We start from the raw sequence: 19,866 nt of genomic DNA, 5'->3' as shown, positions 1-19,866 counted from the left end.
TCAACCGGGATATTGGGTTCATGTCACACTATTTGTAACTCCCACAGTTGCGTGGACCTGCAGAGTTTCACTGGCTGTCTTGTCTGGAGACAATACACATCTTTTTAGCCTGTCTTGATGCTCTCTCCACTCCCATTGTTTTGTTTCTTAAAGACTGGATTAGTTGTAAGTATTCGCATTCCAACCATTATTCATGTAAATTGAGTCTGTGTCTTTATAAGTTCTGTTTGTGAACAGAATTCCCACTCACCTGAAGAAGGGGCTTAGAGCCTCGAAAGCTTGTGTGGCTTTTGCTACCAAATAAACCTGTTGGACTTTAACCTGGTGTTGTTAAACTTCTTACAATGTTAAAGAAGCCAGGACAGGATGAGAAAATGTTTAAAAAGACATACAGGACCCTAGGCTTTATAAGTCAAGGCACATAAATACAAAATCAAGGAAGTTAAGATGAACCTTTATAAACTTTAGCTCAACTGCAACTGGAGTATTGTGTCCAATTCTGGGTAAAAACTTTTAGGAATGCTCTAAAGACTTTAATGAATGTTCACAAGAATGGTGCAGAGATGAGGGACTTCAGCTACAAGGATAGAGGAGAAGTTGGAGTTGTTTCTATTGGAAAACCATAGAAAGTTTGAGAGGAGATTTGGTAATGATGGTGACTATCAATTGAGTAGATAGAGAGTAATTGTTTCTCTCATTTGAGAGGTCAAGAACCAGAGGGCACAGATTTAAAATGATTGGTAAAAGAACCAACGGCATGAGACATGTGGAAACCTGTTTTTATGAAGAAACTGGTTGGGATCTGGAATGCTTCTCCTGAGTGTGGTGGAAGCAGATATCTTTTCTCCAGCATTGGTGGCTGCACCTTGAGTTTGCCTACATCCCAAGCTCTCCATCACCCTCTCCTTCAAGACGCTCATTAAAGCCTCCTTCTTTGACCAATTCTTTCTCCAACTGACTTATATCTCCTATCTAGTTCAGTGTCTTAGTTTATTTCAAAACACTGCTGGAAAATACCTTGGGATGTTTTATTATGTTAAAGATGCAACATGATTATAAATTATTGTTGTCAATGTAGGTTTGCTGTCATTTCTAATCTGTTTCTGTCTTGTAATTATTCACCCATGCATTATGCAGCGTATCTGTAATTAACCAAATGTTCTGTACGGTAGTGTCTATGAAGTTCTCTTTAATATGAAGTACTGCATTCCTTTTTTGCTTTTGCTGCTAGGGTTATTTACACACCAGGACACACCAGTGATCATATGGCATTATTACTGCAAGAGGAAAATGCTATATTTTCTGGAGACTGTATTCTGGGAGAAGGGACAGCTGTCTTTGAGGACTTGCATTCTTATATGCTTTCTTTAGAAAAGTTGCTCATTTTAAAATCTGACTTAATATATCCAGGTAAGTAGATGAGTTTAATCCCTTACTTTTATCGTTTATTGTTTTACTTTCATTATAGAGCAGTAATCTATAAATATTTGTTTATAATTCCATTGGAAAGTAAATAACATTACCATTTAGAAACATAGAAAATAGGAGCTAGAATAGACTATTCAGCCATTCAAGTCTGCTCCATTGTTCAGTATGATCATGGCTAATCCTCTATCTCAAAGCCACAATCTCATGCTCTCCCTATACCCCTTGAGCCCTTTATTTTTTTTTATTCATCGTGGGACAGGGGCATCGCAGGCTGGCCAGAATTTATTGCTCATCCCCAGTTGCCCTTGAGAAGATGATGGTGAGCTGCAGTCCACGTGCTGTGGGTTGACCCACAATGCTGTTAGGGAGGGAAGTCCAGGATTTTGACCAAATGACTGTGAAGGCGACAGGGCTGTTTGTTTTGCCGTTGTCTTTCCGGTGTCTAGGTCGATGCCAGGTGGTCTGTTGGTTTCTTTGTTGAGACTTTGTAGCATTTGATACAACTGAATGGATGCTAGGCCATTTCAGAGGGCAGTTGAGAGTCAACCACATTGCTGTGGATCTGGAGTCACATGTAGGCCAGACCAAGTAAGGACGGCAGATTTCCTTCCCTAAAGGGCATTAGTGAACCAGATGGGTTTTTCCAACAATCGACAATGGTTTCATGGTCATCAGTAGATTCTTAATTCCAGATTTTTTTTATTGAATTCAAATTCGACCATGGCGGGATTCAAACCCAGCTCCTCAAAACATTAGCTGAGCTTCTAGATTAATAGTCTAGTGATAATACCACTAGGCCATCACCTCCCTCGGGTCCAGAAATCTATTTCCTTCTTAAATATATTCAATAACTTGGCTTCCACTGCCTCCTGTGGAAGAGAATTTCACAGGTTCATCACCCTCAGTCCTAAATGGCCTATCCTGAGACTGTGACTTCTTGTTCTAGGGTCCCAAACAGCAGAAACATCATCGCTGCATCTAATCTGTCCAACCCTATCAGAATGTTATACATTTCAACAAGATCCCCTCTCACTCTTTTAAACCAAAGTGGATAACTTCACATTTATCTACATTATAGTGTATCTGCCATGTATTGGCCCACTCACTCAACTTGTCTAAATTGCCTTGAAGCCTCTAAACATCCTCCTCACCACTCACATTCTCACAAAGTTTCATGTTGTCAACAAACTTGAGAGATATTACATTTGGTTCCCTCATCCAAATCATTGATATATATTGTGAATAGCTGGGGCCCCAAGCACTGATCCCTGTGGTACCCCACTAGTCACTGCTTGCCACTCTGAAAAAGGTCCATTTATTCCCACTCTCTATTTCCTGTCTGCTAATCAATTCTCAATCAATACCACTATATTACCGCCAATTCTGTGCGCTTTAATATTACGCACTCTCCTCTTATGTGGGACTTTATTAAAGCTTTCTGAAAATCAAAATGCATCATATCCCTAGTTCCCCCTTATCTATTCTGCTAGTTGCGTCCTTAAAAAACTCCAGTAGGTTTGTCAAACATGATTTCCCTTTCATAAATCCATGTTGACTTTGTCTAATCCCATTGACATTTTCGAAGTGTCCTGTTATCACATCCTTTATGGAGTCTCACAACATCAGGTTAAAGTCCAACAGGTTTATTTGGAATCACGAGCTTTCGGAGCGCTGCTCCTTCATCAGGTGAGTAATTCCAAATAAACTTCCAAAAGACTCACCTGATGAAGGAGCAGAGTTCCAAATGCTCCCTTAATTACTATCTCGATTTTTTTGAGAAGTGGCAAATCCTTACTCGAATGTATGCTTCCATTCAGAGATGATGGGGCCGATTTTACCATCAAGTTGTGGCTGTTTTCGGGTGTGAAAACTTGGTAAAGTGGGGTGTGAGGCGAGTCGCGCGATCCGCGCCCACCTCTGCACTGACTCCCTCTTTACCAAGGCCCGAAAATGGCAGCGATTGGGACTGCGCCCGAAACAGGCGTGACGGCCATTTAAATGCATTTGCATGCATTTAAATTGACTTAATGGGCTGCATGCCCAACCTTACCGGCACGTCCCCCTTTACCACTGTGTTTGCCCATCCAGAATCAGCGCAAAACAGACATGCTCCACGAAAGTCCAATTTGGGCACTCCAGTTAGTGAGGAGGTAAGTGTGTAGCATCCGACAGCTCTCTGCTTGTGATCGGTGGGAGGGAAGGGGGGGAGGGGGTCTGCAATCGGGCTGGGTGGCAGGGGGTGGGGGGATAAGGGGGTCAGTAATGATTGGGGGGGTGGAGCAATGTCTGTGGGAGCTAGGGAGAGGCATTAACCGGCCGGGAGAGATGTGGCAGGGGAGCCGCATTCTATCATTTTCTTTTCTGCGCATGTGCAGTTGGAGGCGCCGATTGGAGCTGCAGGGTTTCAGGCACATTAAGCCCCGCCCATGGGCTTCTGCAGCACAATTCGGAATTTCTGATATTTTTTCAGACAGAGTGGTGGCGCCTGAGAACAGGTTTAAAAGTCGGATCTGAAACACTCCCAGTTTCAAATCCGCCCAGCACTTAGAATCAAAATGGTAAAATAGGGCCCGATGTGTTCCACTGGGACTGCGTGTCACAGTCAGGAAATCAATTAATATCTGGTCGAGAGTTAAAACAGAAGTCATGGATATGGATGAACCTTCACCATGAGGCTCAAGAATAAGTTCTCTCCTAAATTATTTCCAACTATCTTAACACTGTAGGGTTCTGCATTAACTATGGTATTTACTTCTGGGTTCTAATTGTAAGTAGGCCACTAACACTGCATTTCTAATGGAGGCTTAAAAATAAGATTATTTGAAAATCCAAAGGTCAAGTATCAGATTTAAAGCTGAGAGACTACAAATAATGAGGAAATTCATAGTATTTCAAACTGAACTGAACAAACCAAACAAAAAAAACCTTCAGAGTTTTAAATGAAACTTGCTTGAAGATGGCAGCCTGATACTCTGACATTTTACAAAGAGGCATTGCGAAAATGTTCACAACTTGAGCCGGAAGTCAGCAAGCAGCCAGACCATAATTACAGCATTTTAAGTTTACATAGACAAAACTCATTGTAAATGTAGTCATAAATTATGATGGGAAAACAATTCGGAGAAGTATTTCACCCCCATGGAACTTGACAAAAATGGGACAACAGGAAGTCATGATATGTACATTTTATAGGCTCTAGTTGTATCCCATTTTAAATCTGAAATTGCAGCATTTTGACAATGGCAACACGGTATGGCAATATAAATACTTTCATTTTATTGCACAAGTTATTGTAAAGTTGTATTTTTAAAAAGGGATATGAAGCAGATTGTTAAATAGAGTTAAGGTACAGATCAGCCGTTATCTAACTGAATGGCAGAACAGGCAAGAGAGGCTGAATAGCAGACTCCTTTTTTTGCTGATTTGGTAAAATTATGGGGAAGCAGCTGAGAGAAAGCATAATGCACATACATCCACATCCATCTGAAGCCTGTCAAACTAACCAAAATATTTCCTTACAATGTTTGACAGTGTTTGTTATATAAATCATTATAGTGGTATTCAGAAAATATGAAATGGGAGTGAATTAGAAACTTGAATAAGTGCGAGGCAGGCGGATTTGTTAATGAAATATTTAAATTTCACTTATGTTTCTTCACTAGTGCCATAAATATATTTGAAGACCCGAAATCAAGCTCCTCGTTGTTTTATTTTTTCAACTAGCTGTGCATCTCAGCTTCTATCTACAGAGAACAAGAACAACCACGGCGGCACAGTGGTTAGCACTGCTGTCTCACAGCACCAGAGACCCGGGTTCGATTCCCGGCTTGGGTCAGGGACTGTGTGGAGTTTGCACATTCTCCCCGTGTCTGCGTGGGTTTCCTCCGGGTGCTCCGGTTTCCGCCCACAGTCCAAAGATGTGCAGGTTAGGTGGATTGGCCATGCTAAATTCTCCCTCAGTGTACCCAAACAGGCGCCGGAGTGTGGCAACTAGAAGAATTTCACAATAAATTAATTGCAGTGTTAATGTAAGACAAAAAAAAAGATACCTAGCCAGGTGGAACAATAACCTCAACCAGTTTATATGTTACAGACAGCTAGCTATTCATTCAAGTCTCATGTACTCTGGCTTTCAAAAATGTCTTCATATTTTCTGAATCGTTAATCAAAATATTGTCTTACATTTCCTCTCTTGATCTTCTACTTTTGTATTTCTTTTGAATTCCAGGACATGGCCCAGTTGTGCAAGATGCATCTGATAAAATTAGGGAGTACATAGCTCACAGAAACTTGAGGGAACAGCAGGTTTTGAAGGTTTTTCAGGAGCATTCGGAGAAGTATTTCACCCCAATGGAACTTGTTAAAAGTATTTATAAGGTAAACTTTATTTTTCTGTACATATGAACGTAATGGCAGGATGGTGTTTGTTATAATCCAGTTCAGAAACTCCAAGGTATTTTATGAAGTCAGCCTAGACCATAAGTTTGCACTTTGAATTTGGCACAGGTAAGCATGAGATGTTTCACTTGATTTAAATGACTCACTAGGGAGCTTTTATCTAACAAAGTTTATTTAAGAATACAGTTAACACATAGAAATAAAGTTAGCACTAACTTTTACGAATTACAAACAAGAAAAAAAACAACCATGATATTGTATAAACCTTAACAACTGAATGCACTGTTCCAATACAACAAACCACTTATAAAGATACACTTGCCCTAGGTTTAGCACAGAAAATAAGAATGCAGCTCAACAGTATCTGCTGTGAATTAGTCCTTTGGATGGAATTGAAACCCTGACGTCCCAGCCTTATAACTTCCAGCAAACCTCATGGTAGAGATAAAGCCACTGCTGGCCTTCAGCTTTTAGCTAGCAAACCACGTACAGCAAAATTTTCACTCCAGGAAGGCAAGAAAAACTGCTTCCAACATAGCAGAATTTCTAATAACAGGGAGGGAGATACACACACTGCCTTCAGCTAGGAGTCCACACACCTTCTAACTAAAACAACGGCCAGCAGCCAAGAACTGAAAGTGAAAGTACTCTTGTCACCTAACCTGTCAATCATTCTTCACCCTAACAATTCTCAAATGGAGATCGCATTAACTCCAGATTAATACTAAACAAAACCCCATTTAAAGCATTTAAGCAGAAATAGAAAGACAGCCAAGCAGACAGGTCGGCAACAATGAAAAAAAAACAAAGCTGCTAACAAATTGCAGAGAATATGATTTTAAAAATGCACTTCTTAAAGGCACAGTAGCGTCAAATGTTCTTAATTCTGATTCAATCATGGTTTTCAAAAGGGAATTGAATAAGCACCCAAGAAAAAAAAGTTGCATGACTATGGAAAAAAGATAGCGGAGCGACTAAGTGGCATAGGTACAACAGACTGAATGGCATCCTTCTGTGCTGTAACCATTCTTTGATTCAATGGACAGAGCTGTTAACAATGGTATCAAGCAACACTTACCAATATACTGCTCAGTTAGAGTTTCGCCAGAACTGCTCAGTTCTTCGGGTTGGCAAGCTGTAACTAATGGAGTGCCACAGGCATCAGTGCTGGATCCTCAACTATTTACAATCCATATCAATGACTTGGATGAAGGGGGAAAATGTGTGGTAGCTAAATTTGCTGATGACACTAAGATAGATAGGAAAGTAAATTGTCAAGAGGAGGTAAAGAGTCTGCAAAATGATACAGATAGGTTAAGTGAGTGAGGCAAACATTTGGTATTTCAAACATTTGGTATAACATGGGTAAATGTGAACTTGTTCACTTTGGCAAGAAGAATAGAAAAGCAGTGTCCTATTTAAATTGAGCAAAATTGCAGAACTCGGCAGTATAGGCCGGGAGATCTCGGTCTCCTAGTACATGAATCACATGAAGTTAGAATGCAGATAAAGCAAGTAATATGAATGCAAATGGAATGTTGCCATATATTGTAAGAGGAATTGAATATTAAAGTAGGGAAGTTTTACTACAGCTGTACAGAGCTTTGGTGAGACCACATCTGGAGTACAGTGCAGTTTTGGTCTCATTTTTAAAAATATATAGTTTCTTTAGAAGCAGTTCAAAGAAGGATCGCTGGATACATTTCTGGGATGAAGGAGTTGTCTTATGAAGTAAGGTTGAAGAGGTTAGACCTATATCCATTGGCATTTAGAAGAATGAGAGATGATCTTGTTGAATTATATAAGATCCTGAGGGGAATTGATAGAGTGGCTATCCGAAAGATGTTTCCTCATGTGGAGGAGACTAAAACTAGGGGACATAGTTTAAAAATATGAGGTCTCCCTTTTAAATTGAGTTTGTGTCTTTATATGCCCTGTTTGTGAACAGAACTCCCACTTACCTGACGAAGGAACAGCGCTCTGAATGCTAGTGGCTTTTCTTACCAAATAAACCTGTTGGACTTTAACCTGGTGTTGTGAGACTTCTTACTGTGTCTCCCTTTTAAGACAGAGATGAGAAACTTTTTCTCCCAGTGGGTCATTGCTGTGTGGAATTCTCTTCCCCAGAAAGTAGTGGGGGCTGAATCTTTGAATTTATTCAAGGCAGAATTAGACAGATTTTTGTTAAATAACGGAGTCCAGGGTTATGGGGGACAGACAGGAAGGTGGAACTGAGACAACAACCAGAATAGCCGTGATCTTATTGAATGGTGGAGCAGGCTCAAAGGGCCAAATGACCTATTCCTGTTCATATGTTCTATGCCTCTTAGTTCAAACAAGGACAGGAGCTGAACACCAGAGATGAGATAACAAAAACCACCCTTGAGGCTATCAAGGCTAATATTCGACTGAGTCCTAGTAAAACTGATAGCAAGAGGATTCGGGGAAAAAACTCGCCAGTGGCTTGAGTCATACCTAGCACAAAAGATGGTGGTTGTGGTTCTTAAAGATTAATCATCTCAGCCCCCAGACATGACTGTAGGAACTTCTGAGGGCAGCATCCTGTGTCCAGCTATCTTCAGCTGCTTCATCAATGACCTTCCCTCAGCATAAGGTCAGAAATTGAGTTGTTGGCTGATGGTTGCATTATTCAATTTCATTTTCAATTCCTTAGATAATGAAACAGTTCCATACTTACATGCAGTTAGGCTTGGATAGCATCCAGGCTTACACTGGCACAGTGGTTAGCTCTGCTGCCTCACAGCGCCAGAGACTTGGGTTCGATTCCTGGCATGGGTCACTTCACTGTGTGGAGTTTGCACATTCTCCCCGTGTTTGCGCAGGTTTCCTCCCACAGTCCAAAGATGTGCGGGTTAGGTGGATTGGCCATGTCAAATTGCTCCTTAGTATCACGGGGATTAGCTAAGGCAAATGCATGGGATTATGGGGATAGGGTGGGATCGTGGTTTTGAGGGTCGGTGGGCCGAATGGCCTCCTTCTGCACTGTAGGGATTCTATGATTCTAAATACTAGTAACATTTGCATCACACAAGTGCCGGTGACCACATCCAAAAAGAGAAAGCTTAACCAGCTCCATGTGCCATTTAATGAGAACACCATCGCTTAGACCTCTACCATCACAGGCAGCACGGTAGCACAGTGATTAGCACTGCTGTCTCACAGCGCCAGGGACCCGTGTCCAATTCTGGCCTCGGATCACTGTGTGGAGTCTGCACATTCTCCCCGTGTCTGCGTGCTTTTCCTTCAGGTGGTTCGATTTCCTCCCACAGTCCAAAGATGTGCAGGTTAGGTTGATTGGCTATGCCCCTTAGTGTCAGGGGGACTAGCAGGATAAATACATGAGGTTACAGGGATAGGGCCTGGGTGGGATTGTTGTTGCTGCAGGCTCGATGGACCGAATGGTCTCCTTCTGCACTGTAAGGACTCTATGATCAACATCCTGGGGTAACCATTTACCAGAACCACAGAAATGAAAACAAAGTGCTAGAAAATACTCAACAGGCCTGGCAGCATCTGTGGAAACACGACTCCATCAAAGCAAAATTGTCTTTTTAATCGTCACTTTACTCACTTAAGCTAAACATCCATTCCCCAACTTGCATGTTACAGTTTTGCAGTACATACTGCCTACAGGATACCTTGAAACAACTCATTAAGGCATATTTGACTAAATTTTCCAAACCTGCCTAGAAGAGTAAGAACGGCAGACACATGGAAAGCCTACCATCTCCAAACTATTTGTCATCCTGACTTGGAGAAATAAGTCAATTCCTTCATCTTGATCAGACCGATCATTTTAAGTTAGAATTAATTAATTAACGTTGGTGATGACTTCAAGTTGAAGTCAGCTTTATATGTCCTGCATAAACGTTAAATACAAGAGCCAGAATAATTTTCAACTCTTATTTTTAATTGAAAAACATTGTACTCTATTTTTTGATGAACGTAATATATAATGTATGGTTTTTTAACCAATAGGATACTCCAGCGCACTTGCATCATGCAGCTGAAGTTAATCTTATCCACCACCTGAAAAAGTTGGGAGAAGAAGGAAAATTAAGTGAGTATTCTCAACAATGAATAATAAAATACTGGAAATTTGTAACAGCTACATCTAATGGGGTATGGAGGCCCATTTACATGTCAGCCATGAAGACAAATGGTGGTTGCCAATACTGGCAGGATACTGTTGTCTCATCTTGTTTTGTGTTTGTGTGTATGTGGATTTGAATATCTGGTTTTTAGAAAAAAGGGAAAATTGTTACACTTCTAAACTACAACTTGTATGTTGACCAGTAGTTTGTTTAATAATAGATCAATTATTTGTTTGTGCTTACTGAAAGATGACTGGTTAAACTCTTTTATGCTGGGATAACAGTATCAAAGGTGATCAGCTGGTCAATTTTGTGGGTGAGGTAGACATTTAAACTTCTGTTATGACTTGTGGAGAAGTGGGGCTAGAATTGACTGCTCATTCTCCCATCATGGTCAGTAATATCACAAACAAACTAGTGCTAGAGCTTGCTAGAATCTGTACAGGTAACTGTAAAGGGAAAAAAAAGAGCTGTTATATGAAAGAAGAATTTAAGTTCCATGTGAACAGCTGTTGAACATGGGTCAGTCGGTCCTAAGAGATAGACGAATGCCGTTCTGTAGGAATGGGCAATGGTCTCCGTTGCCCTCAGCCGATCGAAAGGGAGTCGGGTTCAGATTGCGGGCCGCACGGTGGCAAGCATTGCTGCCTCACAGCTGGGTTTGATTCCCTGCAGTCCAAAGATGTGCGGGTTGGGTTGATTAGCCATGGTAAATTGCCCCTTAGTGTCACGGGGACTAGCAGGGTATATACGTGGGGCTGCAGGAATAGGGACTGGGTAGGATTGTGGTTGGTGTAGACTTGACGGGATGAATGTCCTCCTCCTGCACGGTAGGGATTCTATGAAGTGGATATTTGGAATCCTTGTAAACAAAAAGGCCGTTCAAAAGATGGATTATGATGTAGTACATCTGGGGGGCAGGAGAACTTTCAGTAGGGTGTTAAATGGCAGAATTATTTTATCAGTTTCCTCTCTTTATAGGAGCTGGCAGCCCTTAGTAGTTCTCATCTATGCACTTGAGTGCTCTAATATGGCACAAGCAAGATTAAACATTTCAGTAAGTGGCCACAGGCAATAATTCAATATTAATTCAGTGGAAGAAAAGGCAATTTGTGTCTGACAAATCTGATAGTTCTTTGATGGAACAACAGTGGAAGCAGTAACCTCTTTGTCAATTTAATATCTCATTATATCATTTGATCTAGGGTTGTCAGAAAACAGTGGAGAATTTGCATTGGAGTCTTATTATTTTTCCTGACACTTTGCCAGGGTCAGTGATGTTTAAAATCCTTATATAAAGTGACATATCCACGTTATTGCTAATTTACCTAACTTGCCTGTAAGCTGTCCAGAGCATTATGACAGAGCAGTATCATTTTGCAAGGTTTTTCAAGGAAACAAGTATTCACCAAGGTCCAAGAATTCAGAGATTGCACCTAAGTACCCATATGTACTCTCCTGCCCAATGCCACCACCTGTATCAATGAAAACAAATTCTATTCTCTAAATGTTCAGCACAGCAGCATTATACCTTCCAAGTAAATACTTGCTTTACTTGAAACAGCTTTGATGCCTTCATTTTAAGGCAGTTGGCCATTTTTGCGCTCTTTTACAGAAAGGCAAATCTCTGGGTGGATCATGAGAGATCAGACTTAACCCTCCATCCTGGTTGATGACACCATTCTAGCTTCCCAGAGCACCGATGAGCAGTACTGCAGTGAGCACCATTTTCTGCTTTCCTCAGGTGCCTAGATCAGTTTGCAGTTGCTCAGTGTCATAGTCAGAAGACTCTGTTTGAGTGTTACTTGCTGCACAACTTTGCCTTACAAGAAGGCCGAAGAATGAATATTTGAAGATTGAGGAATAAACCAGAGGAACAGCAGTAGCCTGAAGAGGGTTCAAAGGACAAATCATTGCTAATTGCAAGAGACATTAGACTGAATTTTCCTGGACCACCAGATGTGCAACTGCTGGGGCTGATGGGGGAAGCAGGAGGTGAGCACACTTCAGTTGGCAGTGGCACCTAGGAAGACATGTTGCTGGCAGTGGCCAGTTAAATGGCTACCAACAGGCAGCTGTACAATTAAGGGTTTTTTAAAATTCATTTTTATGGGATGTGGGCGTCACTGGCTTGACCAGTATTGATTTCCCATCCCTAGTTGTCCTTGAGAAGCTGGTGGTGAGCTGCCTTCTGGAACCGCTGCAGTTCCTGAGGTGTAGGTACACCGACTGTGTTGTTAGAGAGGGGGGTTCCAAGGTTTTGACCTAGCGACAGTGAAGGAACGTCGATATATTTCCAAGTCAGAATGGTGAGTGACTTGGAGGGAAACCTTCAGATGGTGGTATTCCTAGGAATTTGCTACTCTTGTCCTTCTAGGTGGCAGTGATCATGGGTTTGGAAGGTGCTGCCTAAGGAAGCTTGGTGCATCTTGTAGATGGTACGCATGGCTGTCACTGTTCACCAGTGGTGGCGGGATTGAATGTTTGTGGAAGCGGTAACAATCAAGCGGGCTGCTTTGTCCTGGATGGTGTCAAGCTTCTTGAGTGTTGTTGGAGTTGTACTCATCCAGGCAAGTGGAGAGTATTCCATTACACTCTCACTTGTGTCCTGTAGATGGTGGACAAGCGTTGAAGAGTCAGGAGTGAGTTACTCGTTGCAGGATTCCTAGCCTTTGACCTGCTGTGGTAGCCACAGTATTTATATGACTAGTCCAGTTCAGTTTCCGGTCAATGGTAACCCTCAGGATGTTGTGATGGTCATTGCCTGGCATGAATGTCACTTGCCACTTGTCAGCCCAAACCTGAACATTGTCCAGGTCTTGCTGCAGTGAGACATGGGCTGCTTTAGTATCTGAGGAGTCGTGAATGGGCGAGACTGCCCTGCTCTGCAGTATGGATTGAAAATAAAATTGTAGTTTTGTCTGCAGACCTTGTTTTTGGCAAAAATTTAAACTGGCTTCATTAAGGTGACAATGAATGGAGCAATATGCATACAGGGAAGGGAAGATGGAGACAGCACCATTGCACTGCACAGGTGTGGAGCAGCTGTCCAACAGGGAGCTAATTAAGCCACTTACATGAACAATTAAGGGCCAGTTCCTGTAATTTTGCCCACTTTGGTTTGGGGGGGTTGCTTGTTTAAGTGTGGGTGGACTACTTTGTAGGTAGACTGCTCCTCAGCAAGTTCCTACCCGGCAGCAACGGCAGCACCACCAGTGCACCTGAAATGCCAGGGTCTGCCTGTCTGGGCCTGGTGTTCCTCCAACCTCACTTCAAGGACAGTTGGCCATTGAGACGCCCTTTGAGCTGAAGCCTCAATACTGGTTCAACGCAGAGTGCGGGAAGGAATGCCATGAGCAACACCAGCCATACCTAAAAATGAAGTGTCAACCTGGTGACGCTACAAAACAAGGCCACTTGTATGCCAAACAGTATTAACAGCAAGTAATAAATAGAGCTAAGCGATCCCACAACCAACAGATCAGATTAAGCTCTGCAGTCCTGCCACATCCAGGTGGTGGAAAATTAAACAAATCACTGGCGGGGCGAAGGTGGGGTGGGATGGGGTGGAGGACTCCACAAATATCTCCATTCTCAATGATGGAGGAGCCCAGCCCAGTGCAGAAGATAAGGCTGAAGCATTCACAACAATTTTCAGACAGAAATGCTGAGTGGATAATCCATATCAGCTTCCTCCAGAGTTCCCCAGCATCACAGATGTTAGTCTTCAACCAATTCGATTCACCCCATGCGATATCAAGAAATGACTGAAGGCATTGGATAGTGCAAAGGCGATGGGCCCTGACAATACCCTGGAAATAGTACTGAAGACTTGTGCTCCACAACTTGCTGCACCCCTATCCAAGCTGTTCCAATAAAGCTACAACAATGTGGAAAATTGCCCAGGTATGTCTTGTACACAGGAAACAGGACAAATCCAATCAATTTGATTTGATTTATTATTGTCACATGTATTGGTATACAGTGAAAAGTATTGTTTCCTGTGTGCTATACAGACAAAACACACCGTTCTTAGAGTACATAGGGGAGAAGGAGAGGGTGCAGAATATAGTGTTGAAGTTACAGATAGGGTGTAGAGAAAAATCAGCTTGATATATGGTAGGTCCATTCAAGTCTGATGGCAGCAGGGAAGAAGCTGTTCTTGAGTTGGTTGGTACGTATTCTCAGACTTTAGTATCTTGTTCTCAATAGAAGAAGGTGGAAGAGAGTATGTCCGGGGTGCTTGGGGTCCTTGATTATGCTGGCAGCTTTTCTGAGGCAACGGGAAGTGTAGGCGGAGTCAGTAGATGGGAACTGGTTTGTGTGATAGACTGGGCTTCGTTCACAACCCTTTGTAGTTTGTTGTGGTCTTGGTCAGAGCAGGAGCCATACCAAGCTGTGACACATCCAATCTGGCCAATTACCACCCCATCAGTCTACTCTTGATCATTAGCAAAGTGATGGAAGGGGTCATCAACGTTGCTATCAAGTAGCACTTGCTCAGCAATAACTTTCTCACGGATGCTCAGCTTGGGTTCGTCCAGGGTCACTCAACTCTTGACCTCATTGCAGCCTTGCTTCAAACATGGGCAAAAGGGCTGGAGGTGAGGTGAGAGTGACTGCCATTGACATCAAGTCAGCATTTGACCAAGTGTGCCATCAAGGAGCCCTAGCAAAACTGGAGTCAATGTGAATCAGGGTGAAAGTCCTCCATTGGTTAGAGTCGTATCTGGCACAAAGGAAGATGGTTGTGGTGGTTGGAGGTCAATCACCTCAACTTCAGGTCATCACTGCAGTGTTCCTCAGGGTAGTGTCCTAGGCCCAACCATCTTCAATTGCTTCATCAATGAGCTTCTTTCCATCTTAAGATCAGAAGTGGAGACATTCACTGATGTTTAGCACCATTCTGCCATGTGCAGTCTTGTGAAGGTGGTGACTGCAGACATATATGCTGCTTGTGATAGCATGTCACCTTAAGGGGTGGGTGTTTGTGGGTCACATGACCCTCCTGAGGCTCATCAGAGAGAAGCACGCAAACTGTCGCCTATCAAATGCTAGGGCGCGGGTCTTGTTATCAGGGAGCCTAGGAGTCATTGGGAATAGACCTGAATCTGTACTGAGCTTGTTTGTATATAGTTTTAACTTTCCTTCAATAAATCACAGTTGTGATTCAAGGTTTCCCAGTCGTGGTACCTCGCGCTATATAATACTACTATTCTAGGAGACAGCAACATTGTGAGCATAATTCTGCCATGCCACCCGTACTGGACAATGCCTGTGATTGTTACAAAAGCAAATTTCATGGTATCAGTGAAGTTCTGAGAAAAGAAATATCTTTCCTAGCCTGTATTGTTTGGATTCTGGAAGGGAAAGTTGATACCACAGATTTCTACCTGTGGTTGAGGGGTTCCCATGCAGATGGACATGAAAATGCTATATGCTGCTCCCATGGTGTGCTGGACTGTAGAGAAATCATAATGTCATTAATCTGGGTGGTGTACTTCTCCAGCATATGCTGCATGTTGCCAGAGACCATTCACAGTAACTACAGATACATTTCATGATTTTCAAGTATCCATCTTTTAAGAACAGCACCTATGAGATGCGGGTCCCCAGACTCTTCTGTAACATGTATTTACTTTCCGGCTATCAATTTCTTTCTCCTCATTTTTTACCCAGCTCCTTCTGACCCATTCATGAACTCCCTTCTGACTATTTTTGAATGAGGCTTTCATGATGTCGTTAGCAAGCAGATAAAAGGTGCTAAAGTAGTTTGAGAAGGTGATGCCAGAATACCATGATAGACCTGCAGCTGACACTTATCCTCATAGTTCTCTGTACTCAACACACATTGTCATCTCCTCTTCACAAATCTAAGGGTTTTCTCTTCAGTTAGAGGATGTCACCACCTATGGCTATTCTTGGCCTCATATTAGATGTTGTCTTGTCAATGAAAAAGAGAAAAAAAGTTTAAATTACCATTTGGATGTTGGGAGAGTCTGCAAAGAAACCAAGCCAGGATTAAGTCCCAGTGTTCAGACCAAGGCTACACAAGTAGGCAGTAGGACTGCAGCAATATTCTTCCTGGATGTAGCCTCTTAATTGGCTGAAGTTGGATCCACAATAAAATTAAGGATGGCAGACTAGCTCACCATGTTACCAGTCCAAATGGAGTGCCTGGCGAACAGCTCAGCAGCCTGAGAGGTGACTGCTGCTGAACGAGGGGGTGCCTCTATTTTGATGTGCCCTTCAGGAGAACGAAAGAAAGAAAAAGAGAAAGACTTGTAACTTGTTTTTTCATGACCACCGGACATCTCAAAGTGCGGTGAAGTACTTTTTGAAGAGGAATTACTCTTGTAATGTATGAAACACAGCAGCTAATTTGTGCTCAGCAAACTCCCACAAACAGCAATGTGACAATGACCAGATAAACTATTTTTTTAAATGTTGATTGAGGGATAAATATTGGCGTGGACACCAGAGATACCTCCCCTGCTCTTTTTTGAAAGTCAGAAGTTTTTCTCCTTCTGGCTGAGCCAGTCAGGCAGTCACCAGTGGTCAGAGGTGTTGGGCCCTCCTGCAGAAATGTTGGGGCCACAGAGGTAGATTTTACCACGGGGGTCCCTCTCCTTGAGTCATGGGGCCTCTGGCTCCAATGGCCACCTCCTTGCAGATGGTAGCCTCCCCCCATTTAGTGGGGGACAATATACTCTGCTGCCAGCAAACTGTCCATAAGGTGGTCTTTAACTATTTAACTGCCTGCCTCTGGTCTCCGGTATCTGCTACAGTTCCGGTCCCATTGTGCATTAATTGATCCAGTGGGGGGACTGCATCAGGCCTATAATGAGCATGATGAACAGAGCACGCACAATGAGTGATTGAATATAGGATAATCATAGGACAAGTTGTTTGAGGGGAAGGCTGGGGCTATAAAAACACCCTCAACATTGATGGTAAGCAATTCATCCCACTTAACACATTGAAAGGAGGTCGCTGATTGTCTGACATACTGTATACAATACACTCCAGCTAGATGCCGCTGACTCATACTTGTTTGTCCTCTTAAGGTCATTATTAGGTTTGAAGCACTTAGTTCCCATAAATAGAAGAATAGTTCACTTGATCAGTCCTGCAGCTGCATTCATTATCTGTTTTCTTTCCACTGACACACCTTGGCTGCATTAAGCAATGGCCGGAATTCTCCGGCCTCCCATCAGCCGGTTTCTCAGCAGCGAGGTGGCATGCTGTTCGCGAGCCATGGGATCTTCTGATACCACTGCTGTCAATGGGATTTCCCATTGAAGCCACCCCACACCACCAGAGAATGATCAGCGGGGATGCACTGCTGGCAGGATCTGCCACTAGCGAACAGCCAGAGAATTCCGGCCAATGTCTGCAGACGCACCACAGTAACTCACCAAACTTTGACAGTACCTCCCAGCCATTGATAACTAACATTCAGAAAGATACAGCAATTTTGTGGCAACACAGTTTCCTCCAACCTCCTTACCATCCTAATAAGGATAGAAACTGTCATTCCTTCATTTTCACTGGGTTAAAATCACCAAACCTAAGACTATTGTGAAAGTACCTTCATTACAAAACACAGCCATTCAAGAAGACCCACCACCACCTTTACCGGCTAACTAAATGTACACTGTTGGCACAGTCTACATCTCAAAATTGTACTCGTGCCAACTGACCTACTACTTCCATTTTTGCTCTCTTACTCTCCAGATTTGTCTTTCCTTGGAAAAGCAGCATCATTCCTTTCCTGGTGAACTGGGAAAGACAATGATTCTTCAGCTTTACTAATATTCAGTGTTGCTAAAGAGTTTATGTTAAGTTTGTCCCTTTAATCTTCAGTTCTGATGAAAGATCATCAACCTGAAATTCCAGCATTTTTTGGTTTTTATTTAATATTTAGCCTTGATTACTTTCTTTGTGATCATAATTTGCGTTGTTTACTGTGATTGAGACAATAGCTGAGCCGTCGGTGCTAAATTGACTGATCTGCGCTGTGGTGGCAACTATGTTACTACAATTTATCTTTATGCCATTATAAGGGAGGACAAAATAGGGATTGTTCCCACTTCTGATTTGCTGCTACAGATGTGTGTGCTATAGAGGTCAAATGAAGGCTAGTTTAGCCTCTACATTATTGAATAGACTTGTTACATAAGCTCACTCATAAAGAGCAGTTAGTTGGGCAAAGTTACAGAAAATGACTGCCCCCAGGGAACTCTGCATAACAAGGAGTCAATGATTTGGTGAGAGGGACTGGAGTGAAAACTGGCAGAGAAAGAAAAATTTTCAATCAATAGTTTAGAAATTGGTTTAGTAATTGCTGTATTGGTGTAATAATCTCAGTAACCACCTTCAAGAAATGATTCAGGGAAACAATGTTTGCTGTCACGGGACTACTGACAATATTTACTTCACTTTTCAAAATTGATTTGGTGCAGTATATTTCAGTGTTGTAAACAACATTAATCAAATTATTTTGTCTTACAGCCAAAGATGGTGCAACACAGAAATGGAAAAGCAATCTATAATGTTTATCTCTCCTATTGAATGGGTAAAATTGACTTGTATATCTTCTTTCAAATAAGGTTGTGTGAATTCTTGGAGATTTGATTTTGAAGTACAGGTAATCTGGTTTAAAAATAAAGTGCTGGAAATGCTCAGCAAATGCTCTCTATGGAGAGAAAAACAGAGTTAACAGAGAAAAACGGGCGGCACGGTAGCACAGTGGTTAGCACTGCTGCTTCACAGCTCCAGGGACCTGGGTTCGATTCCCGGCTTGGGTCACTGTCTGTGTGGAGTTTGCACATTCTCCTCATGTCTGCGTGGGTTTCCTCCGGGTGCTCCGGTTTCTTCCCACAGTCCAAAGATGTGCGGGTTAGGTTGATTGGCCATGCTAAAATTGCCCCTTAGTGTCCTGAGATGTGTAGGTTAGAGGGATTAGTGGGTAAAATATGTAGGGATATGGGGGTAGGGCCTGGGTGGGATTGTGGTCGGTGCAGATTCAATGGGCCGAATGGCCTCTTTCTGTAAAGTAGGGTTTCTATGAGCTATTTCAGGTCAATGACCTTTTGTCAAAATTATATACTGTTTGTTGGGTTTAATATCAGAGAATTGAAAATAAGTATGCTATAAAAGGCATTGGGGTAGAATTTCCACAGGCATTCTGCCAGTCATCTGCCCAAGCTTTAGCAGTTAAACTCGGGAAATAGAGTAAATGACTGTTACTTTCTCGGAATTTTCACAGAAGTGATATGGGGGATCAAGGGGACGCCATTGGAAATTCTACCCAACTGTGATTTTCTAATGATAATTCTAGTAGTGCCTTCAATGTTATAATTTTTCAATTTATTAGATTAGATGTTTATATTCATTGAATGTAATTCAATCTAGCATCTATGTAATTAAGTCTTTTGTATAATGCAGCATACATTAAATCTGTAAGTGCCACATTAAATGTATCTGTAGCAGATAAAATCATGTGTCACTTATTTCTGAATTGTTGAACTAAGCAATTTATAGTACTGACTTACTAAAATATCAAACTCATCAATTTCAGCCAGTCAAAACATTGGATTTAATTTTCAAAGAGACACTAATGTCATTTTACTTATGACCTTGCTGAAGACATATATATGTATAATACATATCTATCAAAATAACAATCAATTTGCATTTATACAACACTTAAAATGTCTTTCATTGTATTACAAAGAAGACTTTCTTTGCACTATGATTGAGTTTTAAAGTGCTAATTATTAAAATAAGATCAAATATATTTATCACGCTGGCCAAAGGAAGTTGGATTGCTGGATGGGTGAAAAGAATCACTCAGTGTGACAAAAATATGAAGACAGGTAAAGATGACCTAAAAAAAGACCAGGATAGAGTAAGTTTAGGA

General features: G+C 42.0%; 1 protein-coding gene across 1 annotated transcript in view; it reads left to right on the top strand.

Annotated features, from left to right (window-relative positions):
• Positions 1–19,438, top strand: part of lactb2 (lactamase, beta 2) — a 43,580-nt gene extending 24,142 nt beyond the window's left edge. The window contains exons 4-7 of the mRNA XM_078216295.1: positions 1,232–1,410; positions 5,657–5,805; positions 9,826–9,907; positions 18,456–19,438. Of these exons, the coding sequence (XP_078072421.1) occupies positions 1,232–1,410; positions 5,657–5,805; positions 9,826–9,907; positions 18,456–18,496 (451 nt within the window). The 3' untranslated portion in view covers positions 18,497–19,438. The remainder of the gene's footprint in view (positions 1–1,231; positions 1,411–5,656; positions 5,806–9,825; positions 9,908–18,455) is intronic.
• Positions 19,439–19,866: the final 428 nt, after the last annotated feature.

This window comes from Mustelus asterias, chromosome 7 (genome assembly GCF_964213995.1).
Source record: "Mustelus asterias chromosome 7, sMusAst1.hap1.1, whole genome shotgun sequence".
Classification (NCBI taxonomy): Eukaryota; Metazoa; Chordata; class Chondrichthyes; order Carcharhiniformes; family Triakidae; genus Mustelus; species Mustelus asterias.
This window is presented reverse-complemented; position numbering and strand designations above follow the sequence as displayed.